The sequence below is a fragment of the Lutra lutra genome, chromosome 1 (genome assembly GCF_902655055.1).
Source record: "Lutra lutra chromosome 1, mLutLut1.2, whole genome shotgun sequence".
Taxonomy (NCBI): Eukaryota; Metazoa; Chordata; class Mammalia; order Carnivora; family Mustelidae; genus Lutra; species Lutra lutra.
The window spans coordinates 96,744,769-96,768,092 of NC_062278.1; the positions used below are offsets into that span (position 1 = coordinate 96,744,769).

Sequence of the window (23,324 nt, forward strand, 5' to 3'; positions counted from 1 at the left end):
ACAGTATGGTACAGACACATATATCAAGAGAAGAGTAGAAGACGACCCAGAAATAAACCCAGAATTTTATGGTCAATTAATATCTGACAAAGCAGAAAAGAATATGCAATGGGAAAAAGACAGTCTCTTTAACAAATGGTGTTGGGAAAAGTGTGCAACTATATGCAAAAGAATGAAACTGGACCACTTTCTTACACCAAAAACAAAACAAAACAAAAAAAACAAAACACAACAACCTCAAAATGGATTAAAGACCTAAATGTGAGACCCAAAACCATAAAAATCCTAGAAAAGAACACAGGTAGTAATTTCTTTAACATTGGCCCTAGCAATATTTTTCTAGATAGGTCTCCTGAGGCAAGGGAAATAAAAACAAACTATTGGGACTACCTCAAAATAAAAAGCTTCTGCAACTGGTCTTAATCCCCACCAGCAGGTGGAGCTGCAGTTACAGTTACAGCAGCTCCCCACCGAGGCCCTGCAGGAAGGCAGGTGTTTGTATTTCAGACTGATGCACCTAATCCAGAGCTCCTTACAGGTACAGATGCAGCAGGTGTAACAGTTGTGCTAATTACATTTACCTATTAAGATTGAGAACTTCCAGTTGGCTATTATGTAAATAATGAATAAACCAAGACAGAATGAAGGGAAAATCTGCCAGTAAAACCAGACTAAGGAGTATTTTGGGTCAAAGGAAGATTTTGGTACCTAATCCTTGAGTCATGAGATTTCACAGTATCTGGGAAGATATATTAAAATACACACAGCTGTTTCTCTGAGATTCCATAAGAATACAGTCAAGACACAATAAAGAATTTCTTTTAAAAAATCCTATAGAAAGTTTATAAGAAAACCAGTACTTGGGTAAATTGTGAAATGTAAATACAACAATTTTTAAGTAAAAAATAATCAAAACAAAAACCCTAAAAGGCAACCTACTGAATGGGAGAAGATATTTACATATGACATATCTGATAAGGGTTTATTATCTAAAATCTATAAAGAACTGATATAACTCGATACCCATAAAGCTAATAATCTGATTTAAAAATGGGCAGAAGACATGAACAGACATTTCTCCAAAGAAGACATACAAATGACCAACAGACACATGAAAAGATGTTAACATCATTCATCATCAGGGAAATGAAAATCAAAACTATAATGAGATATTACCTCACACTGGTCAGAATGGCTAAAATAAAAAGCCCAAGAGATAACAAGTGTTAGCAAGGATTTGGAGAAACAGAAACCCTCAAGCACTGTTGGTGGGAATGCAAACTGGTATAGCCACTGTGGAAAACAGAATGGAAATTTCTCAAAAACTTAAAAATAGAACTATCCTACAATCTAGTAATCACAGTACTGGGTATTACCTAACGAATACAAAAATACTAACTCAAACAGACACATGCACTCCCATGTTTATAACAGCATAATTTACAACAGACAAATTATGGAAGCAGCCCAAGTGTCCATTGATAGATAAATGGATAAAGGAGTGGTGTGTGTTTGTGTGTATATTATTCAGTTGTAAAAAAGAATGAAATCTTGCCATTGGCAACAACATGGATAGAGCTACAAAGTAGTGAAATAAGTCAGTCAGAGAAAGCCAACTATCATAATTTGAATTATCACTCAATTTGAATTTAAAAAACGAAAATTTAAAAAACGAAACAGACCAACAAGGGGAAAAAAAGAGACAAACCAAGAAACAGACTTTTTTTTTTTTTTTTTTTTTTTTTTTTTTTTTTAAAAGAGAGATGGGGGAGAAGCAGAGGGAGAGGAAGAGAAAAAGAATCTCAAGCAGGTTCCATGCCCAGTGCAGAGCCTGATTCAGGGATCTACCTCATAACCCTGAGATCATAACCTGAGCTGAAATCAAGAGTCAGACACTCAAATGACTAAGGTCCCCAGGCGCCTCCCAAGAAACAGTCTCCTAACTAAAACAGAGAAAAAACTAACTGATGGTCCCCAGGAGGGGAATGGGTAAACAGGTGTCAGGGATTCAAGAACACAGAGTAATACAGAGATTAAAGCCATTTTCACCTGAAACTAATAAAACACTGTTAACTACGTAGACTGGAATTAAAATTAATAATTTTTTTAAAAATGAAAAATCTCTTTTTAAAAATTCTTTAGTTTTACTGCTCCTGTCTATTTCTGACACAGTTAACGCACCGGCTGGGCACAGAGGCTGTGGCGGAGGACCCCACCTGCACCCCCAGCCCTAACGGGCGGGATAAAGAGGCAACTGTGGCATCAGCACGCTTGCTGCCCACCTGCCGACTGCCCACTGGAAATCAGAGCTGCCCGAGCAAGAGGAGATTTGAGCTGAGCCACTGGATCTGCCCTAAGAGCCATTAGCATTGGACAATGGAGCTTGTAGCCACATGTCGGTGTCGGATCGCATGTTTGTACATATTCCTGTGAATGCTGGATAGTTGATTCAGAGGGGACTTTGAGATAGCACTAAGCACAGAGAAGGCATAAAACGAGTGTTCTTCTGGTCAATCCACGTAAACCACATAAACCAGTGAAGAATGCTCTCGCTCGTCTTTATATAGAAACTACCTGGTAGGACACCTTCAACATCCAACTGGAATTTACTCTTCACTTTAGTTTTCAGACAGTCTGGGCTGTTGAATGGGTCATTATCTCTTCCTACCTTGACAGCCTACCTCAGGATTTACCTCTTCAGAACATTTCCCCAAGCCAAATCTACCCAAATCTGATTACTAATTTATCTGGTACCTCAAAACTGGTCAGTCTGTTCTTAGAGAATTTCAGATCTAAGAGGAACTGCAGGGGCGCCTGGGTGGCTCAGTCAGTTAAGCGTCTGCCTTCGGCTCAGGTCATGATCCCAGGGTCCTGAGATCGAACCCCATGTTGGGCTTTGCACTCAGTGGGGGAGGCAGCTTGTCTCTTTGCCCCTCTCCCTACTCGTGTACACACACACACAAGCACACACACACACACACACACACACACACACACACACACTTTCTCTCTCACTCTGTCAAATAAATAAATAAAATCTTTAAAAAATAAATACATTAGAGGAACTTCAGACACCATGCCCTACGGCCGGCCCTCTCTGAGAGGCAGCTCCAGGATCCAGGGGTTCTAGAGCAGACACACCTGGGTCCCAGCTAGCACTGGCTCCTGTCAGCTGCCTGACTGGGGGCAGTTTCCTCACCCACCTCCTGAGCCTCACTCTTCACAACTATAACACAGCCTCTGGCCCTTGTAAGAATTTAACAAATCATAGCTGTTACCATCAATGTTACTTTGTGCCGTAGATACCACTTGCCCTAAGGCTGTAACAGTTAGGTCCCTAAGGTGTTCGGAGCAAAGGCCCTCACCATTTCTCTCCTGCACTACAACAATAGCTTGCCAAGTGGGCTCTACAACCAGGGATTGATTCCTCTTCTACACTATTACCAGAATGTTCCCTTTTAGAAAACAAATCTGATTGAAATCCCCATGCTTAAAAATGGTCAGTGGTTCCCAGTGTCCACAGTAGAAAGTGTAAACTGCTTAGAAGCTCCCCCGCCACACTTCATGGTCTCCCCCTGGCCCCTTCAGAGCCATCTCCACCTGCCATCCCCATCCCCAGGTATGTTGTGTTTCAGCTCTCCACAACCCCCACCCTCCTCCCAAGTTGGCGTACCCTCTCACACTTCCGTGCCTAGGTCCCGGCTATCCCTCTGCCGAAAGCATTCACCTGTCTTCATCTGGACAACTCCATCACCAAGCCCCAGGCCAGCCTTCTCTTTCCAGAAGCTTCCACGGCTCCGGCTCCGTAGGCTCAGGCATTGCCCCGCCTATGGGCTCCTCCTTCCTTACAGCCTTCCACTATCTTCATCCTCATCACTCACTTCTCCCAGTCTGTGGTTTTCCCTCTGACTTCCTGACTCTCTCTCGTTCTGGGGGAGGGGCTGCATCTCAGGCATCTTCATACACACAGGGCCTGTGTTCAGCACCTGTCCCAGGGTGAGCGCTCGCTAAAGAGCTCTGGAATGAAGGACTAAGTGAACAAGTGAGTGGATAGGTGATTAAATGAATTAAAGAGCTAGAAGCTTCCAGGTTGTTTCTTATTTCACTATATCCACCTTATCCACCTTTGTTTGCACACTAATTATTTAATAAATTTATTAGTACAGTTTTCACTTAAGCATATGATATCTCTTGAATTAGATTAGAAGCTTCTAAAGGACAAGTTCGTCTCCCAAACTATACTCAGTATACCAATACGGGACATGCCAGTTTTGGTTAAGTTTCTGAACGCTCTCTTTTGCAATATACCTGCATGGCAAGAATTTTCTTCAGTTCTTACAAGGGAAGTTACAATGAAGGCTTCATTTCAAAGGGAGTGTGGTAATAAGATGTTATCCTAGACAGTCATAGAAAAGGAATGACCTGGTTTATTTTCTTTCCAATAGCAGAAAACAGTCAGGTTCCATCTCTTTAGATGTTTAAATAGAAACCTGTATTTTAGTGTTCAGAACCTTCAAAAGAGATATTTTCTTGCATAAAACATGAAAACATGGGCTCAGTGGAAAAACTATCTTCAGTCTCTCTCATGTCTTCATCAAACTTTCCAAAATATTATCTAAAGAAATATAGTACTACGTTAAGCTTAAATTTATCCTCATAAGTGTTTATAAAGTATTCAACCAAAGAAATAGCTCCTAAGTATGAAATTTATTTTTATTCCTGGTAACTGAGTGCAGAGACAAATGTGACAATAAAGGCCAACATTTACTCCTCCATACACATGAGAATAAACAGGTTCACAGGCATGCTGACCATCGCACACCTTGTCTATCGACCCTAGCTCAACTGTTCTCAACCAAGGACTCTGCCCTCCAGGGGCATTTGGCAATGTCTGAAGACATGACCGTAACCAGGAGCTTGCTACTGGCCCCTAGTAGGTGAGAGCCAGACATGCTGATGGTGCTAAACCTTCCACAACACACAGAACAACCTCCCATAACAAAGAATTATCTGGCTGAGGGGCACCCGGGTGGCTCAGTGGGTTAAGCAGCTGACTTCGGCTCAGATCATGATCCCAGGATCCTGGGATTGAGCCCCACATCAGGCTCCTTGCTCGACGGAGAGCCTGCTTCTCTCTCTCTCTGCCTCTCCTGCTGCTTGTGTGCTCTCCCTCTCTCTTTCTCTCTGACAAATAAACCAATAAAATCTTAAAAAAAAAAAAAAACCTACACCAACTCCAAGAGTACAATTTTCCAAGAGCTAAAGGAGTTCTGAGTATGAGATTTCCAGTGGCTCTGAAAAGCACTGCAATTCCCATGGACATTTATAAAGGGGGTCAAAAAGCTGAAGTCTAATGTATCTCCAAAATAGTTGACCAGGCCTAGTCATTCTGTAATAGGCAAACGAACTATTCCAGTTTCAAAGGAACAATTCGGAAGTATATTCACTGGACCTGGTGACTGAAATACCAAATGAAGAAGGCATCCAAGGAAGATTATTTTCTACCACTTCTAAAACTGTATTTGCATTGCAAAAATAATCTTCACTAAGATGGATATTTGGGTGTCTATTTCCAAATGGAATGACAAAAACAGGGATGCCTGGGTGGCACAGTTGGTTAAGTGTCTTGCCTTTGGCTCAAGTCATGATTTCAGTGTCCAGGGGTTGAGCCCCATATTGATCTCCTTGCTCAGTGGGGAGCCTGCTTCTTCCTCTGCCTGCAGCTCCCCCTCCTTGTGCTCTCTGCCTCTGACAAATAAATAAATAACATCTAGAAAGACAGATAGGAAAAGAAAAAAGAAAAGAAAAGAAAGAAAGGGAAAGAAAGAGGAGGGAGGGAGCGAGCAAGGGGGGTGGACAGAAGGGAGGAAGACAAAAACAAAATTGTTTAAGCTAAATATTTTAAGGATATATTTGGAGTTCAAGTTTTTTGAAAAGATTTTTCACTGAAAGCTATTATAGTTAACTGTTGAGACTTCAGCCAAACCATCTACAGGTACTGCTGGTTTTCATAATGTACGATTCTGGAACAGCACTACACTGACTTAAATTTCCAGTCATAGAAACCTCCAAACACAATCCCCATGGATAAATACTAACCACCAATCCGTGATAAAAATCTCTTCTTCTGCCTCTTCCATAGCATTTGCCACATCTTCAAAATACCCTTTGGCATTAACGTACCTGAAAGACAAGTGTTTTTGTTTCATTTTTTTTTTTTTAATGAAAGGAAAGAGATCTTATGGTAAAATAAAAGATAAAAGCCACTGCCTGAGTCACTACAAAGCCATCATTTTACTTTGTAAAACTGAAGACCAAGGACTGAAAATCCCATCTTCCGTCTGCCATGCAGGAAGTACAGTAAGGAGACAGAAGGAAGCGACCGGATTCTGCTGAGAGAACAACAAATTGGTCTCATCATCATGAGTCAGATGAATTCCCTCATCCTGTTGAACTCACACCATGGTTTGTCTGGGACTGAAGACAGACCAATTTCCAAATCATGGGTAGAAAAACATGCAAAGCATTTTATTTAAAAGAAATACCTAGCAAATAAATTCTTATTCTTTAATTACAGCTAATAACTAAAATAAACATTCCTTGTATATCATTAAAAATGGAAAAGTTAGCTTTTAAAATCAAACTTCAAAATCTAAAGCTAGCTATTGAGTGCTCACTGTGAAAATCTTAAATACAAAAATTGGAAAACTACTCTACGCTCAGGTAGTCCTCTAAAGAAAGACCCTTGTCAAGTATAAGGCAGAATATGTTTCCACAGCTTTGAAAACTGCTTCCAGATGAATTTAGGCCCGCTATAACAACAGATACTATGACTATAAGAAATAGTCTTAGAGCAAAACAATCTTACCATTTAGCTAAAGTATTCTCTTGGATAGCAGCGTATGACCCAAATCGATGATCTTTGAGAAAGTTGGTGCCGTGTTTCTGGATGAATTCTTCTATAGCCCCTCCCCACCACCGAGCATGTCTATAGCTGTTGCATTTTAAAATAAGTGTCCTTCAAAAAAAAGCAAAGTGTGGAAAAAAGTGATCACTCTGTGTTCTGTTTCTTTAAAAAAAATTTAACAATTAAACTTGTGCCATTTTGTTTTGGTATTGCGGCAAACATAGGTTGAAATTTTTAAGCAAAGAACATCTTATTTATATCAAAAAAGCAGACTTCTGAACATTTTGGGCAGGATTTTTTTTTTTTAAAGATTTTATTTATTTATTTGACAGAGAGATCACAGGCAGGCAGAGAGAGAGGAGGAAGCAAGCTCCCTGCTGAGCAGAGAGCCCGATGCGGGGCTCGATCCCAGGACCTTGGGATCATGACCTGAGCCGAAGGCAGCGGCTTAACCCACTGAGCCACCCAGGCGCCCCTTAAACTATATTCAATATAGCAAGAATAAATTTTCAGGTAGTTTACTCATTCATTCATTCTAAAATGCGTAAATGTACTTACTATGACTAGAACTATAGTAGGTTATGAGGGAGATAATCTTAAACTTCAGGCTCTCAGAGAAGATCAGAAAGTTTAGCATCTTTTTACACCCACACACCCACACACACACACACACACACACACACACAAAACACATGCCAATGTGTATCAGACAGGGTATGTGTGTGTCTGTGTGTGTAAATACATCTGTATTTCTGTAAGTCAGTGTGTGAAAAGAAAAAAAATATCTGTTTTCATGAGGCTGAACTTTGTAGAACCAAATGTATATATAGAGAAAAAGATACACATATTACGTAAGTACAATCTTCCAGAAAAAAACAATTATTAACACACACTCGCTAATAAAATCTATAGTTAATGAACACTTGAGTATCCCGTCAAGATTTCTTTCTTAAAATCTGTGTGCAAACAGAATTTTTGTAAATCAAATCACTGTTTATGTGTTCCTGTTAACTAAAGGATATCAATTTATAAAGTAAAATTTTATTTTTTTAAAATATGAAACTATCACTCCTTAACTTATCTGTTTGGTAAGTTGGTATTACCGAGTCATTAATTTTGTAGTAGGCATACATTTTATTAAAACAAGCATAAATCAACACATGTGATTATTTATTTTGTTTTACACTGGGTATTCTATACTTAAAAATATATAAAAAGAAAAGTAATTTCATTATTTTTGGTTGAGGATGAGTTCAAAATAACAATTTTCTAACACTTAAATTATTTTACTTCCTTCACTCAAGGTTGGGAGAGAAACTTTGTTTTTGAGAGAAATCTTTTAAAAATACTTGAAATTTCTACCTTGAAAGATTATCAATTCGGAGCCCATATTTGGTCTCTGTCTCCTTCTTCCCCACCTTAATTTTGAATTCTTTATCGACCAGCAGGACAAAGGCAATGGCACCACTGTCTGGTTTCATATATAGCAAAAATGAATCTTTCACTATCAACCACCTGTAAGAAGGTAATAAATATTTTTAGAGTTGATTACTGAAACAAAAAGAAGAACAAGTTAAGACAAGTAAACACCCTCCCAGACTGTAGATATTTTATTTTTTACATAGGGTATATATTTTTTAAACATCACTATGCAACAACCACAATCACAAAAAACGAACAGGAGGTCTACTATGTTTTTCTAAGAAGTACTGGCACCAAGCAATTCAAAGCAATTTATTAGCTTAGTATACACCAACGGCAAAGCCTGAAAGAGCGCCCCTGAAACGGGCATGTAGAGCTTGCAGAACGTATAGTAGGACCCTCAGTTGTTGGAAAAATGGAAATGCATTGGAAACATGCTTGCTAAAATAAACTGTCATAAAAGAGGCAAATTAAGTCTCTTGGGAGGTAAAAATCCTCCTTTAAAAACAACCCAGTAAGCATCTAATACTCCACATATTCTGTTCTTTAGTTCAAATTACTTGTGGTTTTAAGGACTATTAATAAACAATGTTCAATAGGACATGATCTCTCAGAAGCACATATGTATTCAACTCAATGTATATTTAGGAGTTTCATGAAGGGGGCGCCTGTGTGGCTCAGTTGGTTAAGTGACTGCCTTCAACTCAGGTCATAATTCTGGAGTCCCTGGATCGAGTCCCGCATTGGGCTCACAGCTCCATTGGGAGTCTGCTTCTCCCTCTGACCTTCTCCCCTCCATGCTCTATCTCTCAAATAAATAAATAAAAACTTTAAGAAGTTCCATAAAGGGAAAATACCGTGATAAGCTGGATACTAGGGTAGGGGTAGCAACAGCACAGAGGTAAATGAGACATGCTCTCCAAATGGCTTACTAGGCTAGTGGGGCACAAAGAAGATACTAGAAACTGTAGGGGTAATGTGTATAAGAAGGAGGGAGTCCTTAGTTTGGACTAAGAGACAGAGGTAGAGGCACTGACTCAAAGAGGTGGTATCTGAGCACAGTGGCTGAGGCATATATCCCACATGGAGGGAAGAGTGGGCAAAGGCATGGAGGTATGGAAATGCTACATGTATTGGCAGAAGGTCTGGTGAGGTTGGGTCTTAGGGAATATAGTAAGGAACAATGGGCAAATGAGTATCACGTGGGGATGATGGGCAAAGGCTGCACTGAGGAGGGTCTAAGGATCCTGCCCAGGACGCTGATTTTACAGCATGGAACCTGCGTTTCCTAAACTTGTTTTGCCATCAGAAGCTCTTGAGATGCTTGTTGAGATCCATTAAAAAGCTCTTGAGATCCATTAAAAAGGCCTGACAATCTGTGTTTTTAACAGAAACACCAGGATGCTTATTAAATAAGAGAATCCTCATGCCCCAGCAAGGAAGAGGATGAGACTATCATTGTAATTGTGTTCTAGAAAGAAAATTATGAAGGATAAAGAGGGATGTAATATGGCAGGTTAGCAAGCTCCAACAATAATACAGAACAACTCTTCTAATACTTTACTGTGAATATGCCTCGCATGGGTATCCTGTTAAAATGCAGATCCGGTGCAGTATCACAAGGGCAAGAAATGACAAGTGTTGGTGAGGATGTGGAGAAAAGGGCACCCTGGTGACCTGTGGGTGGGAGTGTAAATTGTTGCAGTCACTACGGAGAACCATATAGAGGTTCCTCAAAAAAATACAGAAATACCAAATGATCCAGCATTTTCGCTTTTGTAATATTTACCTAACGAAAACAAAAACACTAATTCGAGGAGATGTATACACCCCTACATTTGTTGCAACATTATTTATAATAGCTGAGATATGGAAGTAACTTATTGATGAATGGATAAAGAAAATGTGGTGGAATATTACTCAGCCAATAAAAAAAAAGCTCTTGCCATTTGCAACAACATGAATGGACCTAGAGAGGGTGTTATGCTTAAGTGATATAAGTCAGAAAGAAAAAGACAAATACCATACAACTTCACTTACATGTGGAATCTAAGAAAACAAAAACCAACCAACCAAAGCAAAACAGAAATAGACTCATAAATACAGAGAACAAATTACTGGTTACCAGAGCAGGGACGGGTGGAAGGATGGGCATACAGGTGAAGGAGATTAAGAGGTACAAACTTCCAGTTGTAAAATAAGTAAGTCACAGGGATGCAAAGTACAGCTCAGGGAATATTTTAATAACTTTGCATGGCCACAGATGGTAACTATATGTATCGTAGCGAGCATTTGATAATGTACATAAATGTTGAACCACAATGTTGTACGCTGAAACTAATGTAATATGCCAGTCATACTTCAATGAAACATAACTAATAAAATAAATAATAAAAATAAAATGCAGATTCTGATTCAGTAGTTCTGGGGTAGGGACTGAGATTCTGCATTGCTCATGAATTCATGGGTGATGCCCAGACTAGCATGACATTTGAGCAGTAAGGATGTAGATGACAGGCATGACAAGGACAGTGAGAAGGCAAGACCATATGGGATTGATTTAAAATGAATACAAGTGGCAACTGTGTCATGCTGCCTACAACACCATATAATCACATTTATTTATGTAAATGTGTCATTGTGTCGTTATCAAGTAAGTCAGTTCATAACAATAAAACAATAGTGGGCATATTATATCACATATCACACAAACCCAAAGCCCATTATAGAACGGGAAAGGCTGGAACACCTGAACATAAGTAATATTGTAAATGTGACCTGAAAGTCAGCATCTAAAAAAAAATCTGTAATAAATTGTTACTGAAATAGCTAACCACATTACAATTTAGTGGCTTTAGAGTTTGGGATTTAACACACACAAATCTATGTTGGCCTCCACCTAGGTTCATTTCATTCATTTGTTTCTTAAAATACAGCCTGGCTCCTTCCCAATAAAAGGGAATGGGATGGAGTTAGGATGACTCACAGTGAAGGACATACATATGACATGTTAACAAAAGGAAAAACATTAAAGTCACAGAAAGCAAATACCTAACCACAACATTAACATAAATATGGTGACGGTATGCCAACCTGCCTCTGAGCTTCCTGGTTTTTCTTACCCAGTGAATAAATTAAAGAAATAAAAGGTGTCTCCCCCAAAAATTAAATTCCAAAGGAAGTTTCTCATTTGGGACCTAACAGCAGGCAACTGAGCAGTATAACGGATACCATTCTCAATAATTGTCAGCAAAGGCAGGAATTCTACTTTTTGTAAGCATTCGCCTAACACTGCTCAATGTCAGTGTCACTGCTACTGCTCAAGCCGTGATATAAACAAGGACTCAGTGGTTCCAAAGGCCTGAGTTGTGAGTGCAGACATGCAGGCTGCCTATCACTGAGTTCAGGATAAAAGAGAGTGGGGTGGATCATGTATCTGTCTAAAGCTCCTTCTTTAGCCACGGTCCCTTCTCTCAGCTGCACCTGCGGTAGAAGTTAGCGGGCACGAGGCATGGCCCAGGCCCAGAGAACCGAACCGCCGTGCCATCCTGCTGACTGAGCAGGAGCCAGAGGCTTTGAAAACCACAGCTGCCGGGCCTGCTGGTCGGAGAAGAAAGTCAAACACAGCAGCCTGGTGAACCTGTGTGCCTGGAAGTAAAGCACACCTACACGGCCGCAATGCGAGCTCTCACCAGAGTGCCACACCGGGGGCCACAGTGCGGGATGACGGTGGGGTGACCCCTACCCAGGTGTGCCAGCTCCCATGATTGGCATTACAAAACAAATCTCAGAAAAGCTTCTGAGAGCAGAGGCTGGTGGCAAAACCACCAGGACAAAGGCTGACAAACATGGCATTAGGGACAGGCCACAAGGTACCATTGAGCAGGCAAGTCCTACACCAGGACATTTGGTACACGACATCCTGCAGAAATGGTACTTTTCTCTAATTGGCACAGAGGATCTGTACAGGCTCTCAGCAACCTTGTTCAGCAATGGCAAGGAGAAGGCTGGGTGTACTATGGGGCGCGAGCACGGGTGAACACTGGCGCTGCCATCCATGGGGTCTCCTATGTGCACTCTGTCTCTGCCCCTCCAAGATGAGGCAGACTGCAAATACAGAAGAGTTTACTAATAACAGCTGGATTTTTTTTCTAAGTAGGTTCCATGCCCAGTGTGTTGTCCAACATGGGGCTTGAACTCACGACCCTGAGGTCAAGACCTGAGCTGAGATCAAGGGTTGGACGTTTAACCAACCAAGCCACCCAGGTGCTCAGGTGTCAGTGGGATTTTTAAAGCTGAATGTCAAAGATAACAATCTTTGTTTCTGTGAATTCTTTTTAATAGTCATTAAACATCAGGGTAAACTGACTCCTGGTCTTTTTTTTTTTTTTTAAAGATTTTATTTATTTATTTGACAGAGAGAGATCACAAGTAGGCAGAGAGGCAGGCAGAGAGAGAGGGAAGCAGGTTCCTCGCAGAGCAGAGAGCCCGATGCGGGGCTCTATCCCAGGACCCCGAGATCATGACCTGAGCTGAAGGCAGAGGCTTTAACCCACTGAGCCACCCAGGCGCCCCACTCCTGGTCTTTATATAAAGCTCTTAATTACGTCATTCATTAAAATTCTTCTGATTTCTTTCCTTTCTCTGCATCAACAAAGGAATTGGTCAAGTTGTCTTCTGGAAGTCGGCACCGGCTACCCAGGGACTAAGCACCTACCTATCCGTCATCCTCCCTGGGCTCCGATTCCAGCTCAGCCACCTGACTGTGTGACTTGTGTGACTGAGCAAAAGGTCTCTACCCATGAAATGAGGGGAACAGAAATGCCCAGCTCATCTGTGTTTGTGCGAAATAACAGAGGTGATTCACATACGTTGCTCAGCACCGCGACTCACACTGACAAGGAGGCGCTTTACAAACGTTCTTGTTCTCAAGGAGGTGAGATCATAGTCCCTTCGAACAAGATGCCTCCTGCCTGGGCCACTCCTTGCTATGACACTAAAATGCGGACAAACCACCAGAGCCGGCCTTCTCGGCCTCCCCTCCTCCTGTTGTCTCCCACCACTGACGTCTGGCTGTTCCTCAGATTTGCCAAGGTCGTTCTCTGCACCTCTACATTTGTTATTCCTCTACCTAGAAATATTTCTTCCGGATCCTCCCAAGGGCTGTCTTTTCCTGTTCATCAGCTCTCTGCTGAGACTCTCCTCCCAGGGAGGCCTTCCCAGGCTACTCAAGGGTAAAAAGCTGGCCCAGCCCCCAACCCACCTTCCATCCTGTTTGGCTTCCTCAGGACACATCCCTGGGATTATTTGCTTATTCACTGTCTGTAGAATTCCTGGTATAGCTCAAAGTTTGGAGAAATAAATGCTACATTTATTTCTTAAAATTTGTGTCTCCTTCTCCTCAGACATCATTTGAGATAAGAAACACATCGTCTAATCCACCACCCAATGCCAAGAAGTTGCTCAACAGATAGGCTGTTCAAGCAGATGCTTTAAATTGTGGGAAGAAATGTCTGCCATGTTTGTCTTTTTTTTTTTTTTTAACTTGTCCCTGAGACAAGGTCATTATCAGACTTGATTGAAAGTTTAATTGCAATTGCCCCATTTGCTTTATCCTGATTTGTTAAGGTAGCATAAATAAGAAAGTCATCAGAATGCTTTTTATGGGCATAAAAATAAAAGAGAGAGTTATGAATGTGTCACCCTTAAAAGCAACGCCTATTGAGATACTAAGAGTTTCTACTGTGAGAAAATTTCTAACCTAATTTTGTCAGCTCTATCTTATCATTTTATTTGGTACTGACACCTTATAACCCACAAATGTAACTCAGGAGATCCTTATTAATGGGGAACCAAGGCTTCAATCTTTGTGGAAAGATTTATATAATTTAAAATGATGACACATTTCATTCCAGGGAAGATCATATCTCTTTAGGCTGTCCTGGTTGAAGCCTGATTTAATCCCAAGTTTAAGATGTGAGAGACCTAGGTTCTTTTATATAAAAAAGTCTGGACCGCATCTTTTCTGGCTGCCCCTCCTCATGGAGGTTGTAACTCCAACAGCAGTTTCCTGACACTGGGAGCTAAAGTCACCCACCCCACCCCAAACCCCGATCCTCGAGTCCCTCACCACCCATGCCTTCTGGTCACAGCTGCACAGATACCATCCCCAGAGCTCGTCAGCTTCATCACTGCCTTCCTTTCTCCTCCAGTAAGGCTCTGTGAGGGCAGGGATTTTGCCTGATTTTTATAGGAGCTAGGACACAACCCAGCAAACATTAGGCACTCAATAAATGACTGCACGGACCAGACCAAGGCTTCCATTTCTTGAGTCAAGGTCTCAGGTTGGTTGGCCCACAAGTCTACTTTGAGACGAGGTGGTAAGTCAAAGTCATTTAAAAAGGGCGTATTAGGGAGTTATTAGGAGCCGAGGCAGGGACGGAGAAGGAGGAGCAGGAAAGGAGCCGTCAAGGATGTGTTGTGGTTGCATGTCCTTTATTGTGGGCAGTTGGGCTGCAAACCCTTCAGGGGCCTCTGGAGACAGTGCAGAGCTTGTAGCAGAATCACCCACCAGAGGGCTGCCAGGGTCAGACTCCTTCCTGCCAGCTCCTAGCTAAGGGCTGCTCCTGGGGGCCGTGAATGCTTCCAGTCTGCTCAGCATGCACACAAGCAGACCCGCATTGCCCAGAGTGTCTGCAGTCAAAGGCTTGCGAGGGCTTGCCTTTGGAACCCTCGGGACTGGCCCCCAGCAGCCAGCTGCCTTAGCCGAAGCCAACTGGGGGCGTGTGGGGGTGTAGGGGGAGCTGCTCAGGAGGAATCTGCACCAGGGCCCTACTGTGTGCTTATGTAAATTATAGCAGTTTATTTGAAAACACACATTTTCTAGTATACTACTTCCTTTTTTGTTTTAGTAAAACGGTTTTCCTGGAACACAGAAATTTTCAATTTTCTCTAATCTCTTGATCTCCTCCCTGTAATTTCTGCCATCCTTTCAAAACTGAGATAATGAGAGCATTACTTAATGGTGTGTTTTTTTTGCTGGTAGTGTACCTTAACTATGTTTAAAGGTAAATCTTAGTTCAGGGTTTATGTATTTTTAATATACACTTAGCTCAATTTCATATGTACACAGAGCTCACAGAACTTTTTCAAGGCTGGGGAAATAATGTATACTTCTCAATATTTTTCCAAAATTCCAATAAAATATTATTATTAACAAACAACTATTGTCTATTACATTCAAAACATTGTGATAAGTGCTTTGAGGACACAAATAAGAATCAGATGAGAATACTGACCCACAGGAGTCTTTGGTTGTGTAGTATACAGGATATGAATTAAAGTTCTCTGTCTATATCACACAGCACATTATACATCCTCGCAAATGTAAGTCTAAAATTATCATCCCTGAAGTCTGACAAATGTTTCTTTTTTTTGTTGTTATTTTTTAAGTGTACAGTTCAGTAGGTTTTAGTATATTTGTAAAGCTGTGTACCATTACCACTGATATCTAATTTCAGAATACTGTCACCACCCAAAAGAAACCCAATTTCTGTTAGCAGTCACTTCCTATTCTCCTCTCCTCCCAACCCTTCAAGACCACTCATCTACTCTGTCTCTAAAGATTTGTCTATTCTGGACTTTCCATGTGAATGGAATCATATAATATGTGGCCTTTTGTGTCTGGCTTTTTCACTTAGCATATTGCTTTTGAGATTCAGTCAGGACATAGCATGAATTAGCACTTTATTCTTTTTTTCATTAAAAATTTCTAAACAGGGACGCCTGGGTGGCTCAGTTGGTTAAGCAGCTGCCTTCGGCTCAGGTCATGATCCCAGTGTCCTGGGATCGAGTCCCACATCGGGCTCCTTGCTCATTGGGGAGCCTGCTTCTCCCTCTGCCTCTGCCTGCCATTCTGTCTGCCTGTGCTTGCTCTCTCTCCCTCTCATTCTCTGACAAATAAATAAATAAAATCTTAAAAAAAAAAAAAAGCATGAAGGTTTAAAAAAAAATTTCTAAACAATTTATTCACATACTGTAAAACTCACCCTTTAAAAGTATACAGTTCAGGGGTTTATAATATATTCAAAAAGTTATACCACCATATATCTTCATCAACCCAGAAAGAACCCCCATCTCCCTTCATCTTCATTCTTTTTTATGGCTAAATAATATTCCACTGTATGGATCCCCCCCTGCCCCCGTTTAACCATTCATCGGATGACGGACATTGGGTAGCTCGTATCTTTTGCCTATTCTGAATAACGCTGCTATGAAGATTCTTCTACAAGTTTTGATATATGCACATTTTTTCAATTCTTTTGGGTAAATACCTAGAGTTACCATAGCCCCCGGTAATCCCACTTCCTATGTTTAACATTTTGAGAAATTGCTGCACTGTTTTCTAGAGTGCCTGCACCATCTCCTATTTCTACCAGCAATGTAGTAGTGTTCCAACTTCTCTACATCCTTGTCAACAACACTTGGTACTGTGTATCTTTTTCATGATAGCCATCCTGGTGGGTGTGAAGTTGGACCCCACCATGGTTTTGAGTTGCAGTCCCCTTACGACTAGTGAGGTTGAGCTATCTACTTGTCCTTACTGGCCATTTGTATATGTTCTTTGGCTGACTCATGAGTTCTATTGCCAACCAGGTTTTTACATATATAATAAAAGTTTGCACACTCTGCCTACAAGTCCAGGTTTGAGTTAGAATGTTGACATGGATGCTGAGATCTGGAACTTAAGATAATTTAGGGGTGCCTGGGTGACTCAGTGGGTTGAGCCTCTGCCTTCGGCTTGGGTCGTGGTCTCAGGGTGCTGGGATCGAGGCCCGCATCGGGCTCTCTGCTCAGCGGGGAGCCTGCTTCCCCCGATCTCTCTGCCTGCCTTTCTGCCTACCTGTGATCTCTGTCAAATAAATAAAATCTTTAAAAAAAAATTTAAAATGTGCTCTGTTGTGACTTTCAAAGGATATAGAACTGATTTGTAATTGAAAACCAGTCTGTGAAAATTCCCCAAATATCCAGTTTCTTAAAACAAACCCACAGAACGACCAAGACCTACCTTTTGGACCAGCGGTAGCAGGCTCTTCCTTGACCACAGCAATTCAAGCCCGGTATTCTGTGTCCCCCGGATCTTTTCATTATCATACCTTCTCTGAAAGAGATACCAAGTTAACCCAGCGTCTTTGGATTTCCAACTCGCACTTCGCAGATACAGCCTCATGACTTGGGACTAAATTAACTGTTTCATTCTCACATCACATTCCTCTCCTTCCTTCTTCACCGGCATATTCACTAGGTGGATACTCTAGCAGCTGATCCCTAAAAGCACCTGGTCGGATTGGAGGCAGCAAAAGGCTCTTGCACATACTGCAGGACTTTAAGCATCCTAGCTTCTGGTTCCCTGTCCTGAGTGTACCCTCCAGTCATTGCAACAAGCTGAAAAAGACCCTGCACATTGCCAAAGGCCCGCACAGGGACAGTTTACCTGCTGTTGAGACCACTGGGGGTGCTCGCCCACCAGTTCCCAAATATTCCTCATCCTTCTTCCTACAGTTCTAGGACCAACCCATACCAAAGGAATAGAGCACAGCTCTTAGAGCTTTGGAAAGAGAAATGTCTTGATTTTGAAAAGTAGGACAAGACATAACAATACTAATGGCCTAACAAAAGGAAAAAATGAAAACCACTACTAACAAGGCTCTTAGCCGTAAAGAAGTGCTCGAGCGCGCACTTTATGAAGGAAAATAATCATTAAGTAAATGTCAATCTCGTTACTTAGCATAAATTTTACATAGCAGCATTTTTAATCATGAAAATGACTGATAAACAGCTAACTTTTATAAGTTATTAAAAAGAAGGGATTTGGTATATTTCATTTTTTAAAACTGAGCTACAGCTGATAGACATTATACCAGTTTCAGTGTATAAGACATTAATGTGGTATTTGTATATACTGCAAAAATGATCACCTCAATACATCTAATGAACATCCATCACTGTACACAGTTATAACTTTTTTTTCTTGTGACAAGAACTTTCAAGATCTCTTCTCCTAGCAACTTTCAAACATACAACACAGTACGTTTATTTCTAATGCTTTCTCCCACATAACGTATTTGCTACCTATATGAAACACCCCTAATGTTGGGCCATAGGCAACCGTATGTGCTGGAAGCACAAAAGAAAGGGGATGGGGCAGCTGCTAACAGTGTTCAATACAGCAAGGTAGCACTGTGTATAAACAGATGTCCCAAGCGGCTCGGACTCTGTCGGGAAGAAAAGCAGCAGGTAGTGAAGCCAGTAAGATCTGTCCCCATGGCCCACCAGTAAATCAAAGGGTGGTACTTATCAACTTTCCCTCTTCTCTTTAACACTCAACACTGGAACTTACATGCCCTTTGGTCCCAAATCATGGATGAAAGACAGCTGGCTTATGTCAAGGAATTCTGTCTGAAAAAGAGGCCAAAAATCCACATTTTAGAAAGACAGAAAGAAAAAAGAAAAATTTATACATTTGAAAAAAAACCAACAACATGCATTAGATACCGCATGTGTAAACACATCTGGGGGACGACACTGGGCAACACAATGGCATCGCCCTGGAAGAACAGATCAGAGGTCTATGTATAATTAAGACACAACCAAGAAAGTGATGTGTGCTCTCAAAGGTAAAGACAGAATGCTCAAGAAAGTCACCAGGAGAGATTTTACTCCCCAAATTCTTCTGTGTTTTTGTTGTTGGGGAAGGAGGATTGTGTGGCATAGCGTACACACTAACAATAGGGTTGTGTGAAGGCGGTGATGTTGGTGCCAGGTTCTGAAAGGTGGATTAGGCTTGCTACTTGGAAATGGGAGATGAAGGGGGAGAGAGGACAGGGAAGGTGTACAAAGGTCATCAGGTATACAGTTGAGCTACAGTAAGCAAGATGAAGAGAGTAATGTAAAGTTAAATGGTAGAGTGCGTTGAAGGGAGTTTGCAGAGATCTTTGAACATCAGGAATACCAGAATATTTTAATACAAATGAAATAAAATAAGGGGTGCCTGGGTAGCTCAGTTGGTTGAGAATCTGACTCTTGATTTCATCTCAGGTTATGATCTCAGGGTTGTGAGATCAAGTCCTGGCAACAGGCTCGTGCTCAGCGGGCAGTCTGCTCAAGATTCTCTTTCTCCTTCTCCCTCCGACCCTCTCCCCACCCCACACTCTCTCTAAAGAAAGAAATAAAATAAAATAATTTTACATACAAATAATATAAAAATAAATATTTTTAGTGAGTAGAAAAGGAAGAGAATTTCAGGCCCACCTTTACCTTATAAATTATGGGAAGATAAAAACTACAAATATTATGATTACAACATCAACAGCTAACATTTACTGAGTGCTTAATATCTGTTGGCCCTGTACTAAGCATTTTTCATACATTATCTCAGATCTCTCTGAAATAGGTGCTATTTTTACCCTTGTACAGAAGAGGACACTGAGCTTTAGAGCAAGGATAGGCAAACTTTCTTGGCAAAGAAGTCAGACATAAGAATTTTAGGCTTTGTGAATCATATACTTGTACTATTATGAAATAAAAGCAGCCACAGATAATACATAAATGAACAAGCATGGTTGTATTCCATTAAAACTTAATTTACACATACTAAAATATAAATTAATATAAATATAATTTTTATGTCACAAAATATTGTTCTTTTAAAAAAAATTTTCAAGCATTTAAGAACATAAAAACTATTCTTAGCTCATAGACCATATAAAAATAGGCAGTGGGATTGATCTGATCCATAGGCCATAATTTACCAACCCCTGGTGTAGAGATGTTAGATAAATTGTCTAAGATAGAGGCACCTGGGTGACACCATCAGCTAAGCATCTAACTCTTGGTTTTTAGCTCAGGTCTTGATCTCAGGGTTGTGAGATCTAGCCCCAAGTTGGGCTCCACGCTCAGCACACCGTTTGCTTTCGACTCTCTCTTCCTCTCCATCTGCCCTCTCCACCCCCGCATGCGCTCGCTCTCTAAAATAAATCAATAAACCTTTTTAAAAAACTGTCCAAGATAACAGAATTAGCAAGGGTTAGATTCAGAATTAGGTCAGACCAAACAGTTTCCTCAAAACAAAGCTGCAAAAGCAGTAAATCATTTGCCAAGAGTATTAGATGAAAATGTGAAAGCACAAAGGGGAAAACCAATGGACATTATGTAATTCTCAGCATACGCAGGAGTTTCACCTCATGTATTACTTGAAAGAGTTAGAGTTGGACATTATTTGGCTCCCAAATTACAGAATTTTCCTTAAAAGTAGCCACAGTAGGCCCAGATCTACCAGTGGTTGTACATCATGTCAATAACAGCCTTAACAGAAAATTCAAAATCAAGAAGATATGCTCCTGGCATCAGGAAGCAGATGGGAGACCAGATATAGAAGACACTCCCCATCAACAAAGTTCTGTGGGAAGAACCACAACAATTACATGTCAAGTAGTTACAGAGGAAGGTGTCCAATTTCCAGGCTGATTTGACTCCTAAGAAGAAATGGCATTTGAGCCAAGCTTGTAAATGGGATTAATAAAATGAAACCGAACAGTCGGGGCACCTAGGTGGCTCCGCCTCTGCCTTCGGCTCGTATGGTCTCCGGGTCCTGGGATGGAGCCCCGCATTAGGCTCTCTGTTCAGCAGGGAGCCTGCTTCCCGCTCTCTCTCTCCCTGCCTCTCTGCCTACTTCTGGTATCTCTGTCAAATAAATAAATAAAATCTTTAAAAAAAAAATGAAATCTCAGGATGCCTGGGTGGCTCAGTTGGTTAAGCAGCTGCCTTCGGCTCAGGTCATGATCCCAGGGTCCTGGGATCAAGTCCCACATCGGGATCCTTGCTCAGCAGGGTGCCTGCTTCTCCCTCTGCCTCTGCCTGACACTCTGTCTGCCTGTGCTCCCACGTGCTCTCTCTCTCTCTCTAACAAATAAATAAAATCTTTAAAAAAAATATGAAACCTAATAGTTTTCCTTTAACGTTTTATATATGTGATTGGAAATAATCTATTATTAAATTTGTAAGCAAAAAATTACCAATCTTTCACTGCTGTGAGTCACCCAATTAAGTGCTTCCAATTCTTTCTTGGATTATTTGTAAAAATTCAGAAAGACTTATTTTTAACACTCTGAGGACCCAGGAATTGCACTACTGGCTATTTACCCCAAAGATACAGATGTAGTGAAAAAAGGGGCACATGCACCCTAATGTTCATAGCAGCAATGTCCACAATAGCCAAACTGTGGAAGGAGCCCAGATGCCCTTCAACAGACAAAAGGATAAAGAAGATATGGTCCATATATACAATGGAGTATTATTCAGCCATCAGAAAGGATGAATACCCACCATTTGCATCGACATGGACAGAACTGGAGGAGATTGTGCTGAGTGAAATAAGTCAAGCAGAGAGAGTCAATTATCATATGGTCTCCCTCACATGTGGAACATAGGGAATAGAGCAGAGGATCACAGGGGAAGGGAGGGAAAACTGAATGAGAACAAACGGACAGGGAGACAAATCATGAGAGACTCTGGACTCTGGGAACCAAACTGAAGGTTACAGAAGGGAGTGGGGTGGGGAGATGGGGTGGCCAGGTAATGGGTATTAAGGAGGGAACAAGTGGTGATGAGCCCTGGGTGTTATATGCAACTAATGAATCGTTAAACACTACAACTAAATACTTACGATGTACTGTATACTGGCTAACTGAACATGATAAAAAAATTAAAATTAAAACATTAAAAATTAAATTCAGAAAGACATGGGGCACCTGGGTGGCTCAGTCCATTAAGCATCTGCCTTTGGCTCAGGTTATGATCTCAGGGTCCTGGGACCAAGCCCCACATCAGGCTCCCTGTTCAACAGGGAGACTGTTTCTCCCTCTCCCTCTGTCCCTCCCCCACTAGTGTTTTTTGTCTCTCTCTTCCTCTCACTTACTCGCTCTCAAATAAATAAAGATAATCCTCAGAAAAAAAATCCAGAAAGACTTAAAAACCCCCAATCAAATAAATCTTCACATTAAATTTTTTGTAAAGATTCTATGAAGACTTTACAGTTCATTCTTGTATAAAACATTGTGATTCAGTACCATATTTTAAAAATCTGATCTGTGGAAACGCTTGTTATTAGAAGTGACACTGCAGACTCTGAACATAGAATCCAAAATGTTTTAAAACCCTAAACCATAACTTCTCATTTAATCTCTAGGGAGCGGAGAGAAAATGTCAATCCTAGTTTACACTAAGAAGAAACTACTACAGAGGTATAACTAATTTATATGCAAAGCTACAGAACAGTTAAATGGAGGAACAGGAAATGAAAAGCAAAAATCAAGGAAACCATTTATCTAATACCTGGATAGTTTCTTATTCACATGGCTCTTATTATCGAGTTGACAGCAGAAGTATTCTTTGAAATAATTCAGAAATCATAACTTCAAAATATCATAATAAAATTGCTAAGTGTAAAGAATTTCATCTAAATAAAAAAATATGTTAGTAATGCAGAAATTTAAAGTGGTGTACCAATATAAAATTTAAAATTATCCTAATCACTTTAGTTCGACTAGGGAGAGATTTCAAGAAACAACTAGCCTTGTTATAGATTAAAAAAAAAAAAAGAATCTCTGGCAATATGTGCTCTAATACAGATTTATCAGATTAAAAGTAAATGTGGCAAGGTCAATTTAGAGGCAAACCCAAATAACACAATGTGAAATTGAACAAAGACTGTGTCGTCCACACTTCTCGTGCATCCTGAGTGATAACAATCCATTCTCTATTTGCCCAGGTGAGTAAGTCTCAAGAACATGAATTTAATGATCAGTTTAGCTGGACAATATTCCACAGGGCTGACTGATCTCTTGAATAATATATTAATCAATATTATTTTTCCAACTTGTGAGAAGTACAAGTAAATGTTAGGCAAACAACGAAATAAAGTTCCAAAGACAAGGGA

At 40.7% G+C, this 23,324-nt stretch overlaps 1 protein-coding gene across 7 annotated transcripts in view; it reads right to left on the bottom strand.

Annotated features, from left to right (window-relative positions):
• The window catches only part of PLD1 (phospholipase D1), a 196,042-nt gene that overhangs the window by 81,102 nt on the left and 91,616 nt on the right, over positions 1-23,324 (bottom strand). For all 7 annotated transcript variants that reach the window (XM_047730574.1, XM_047730575.1, XM_047730562.1 and 4 more), the window contains 5 exons: positions 18,729-18,787; positions 17,397-17,489; positions 8,270-8,422; positions 6,869-7,018; positions 6,100-6,183 (listed from right to left, as the gene is read on the bottom strand). In XM_047730574.1, the coding sequence (XP_047586530.1) occupies positions 6,100-6,183; positions 6,869-7,018; positions 8,270-8,422; positions 17,397-17,489; positions 18,729-18,787 (539 nt within the window). The remainder of the gene's footprint in view (positions 1-6,099; positions 6,184-6,868; positions 7,019-8,269; positions 8,423-17,396; positions 17,490-18,728; positions 18,788-23,324) is intronic.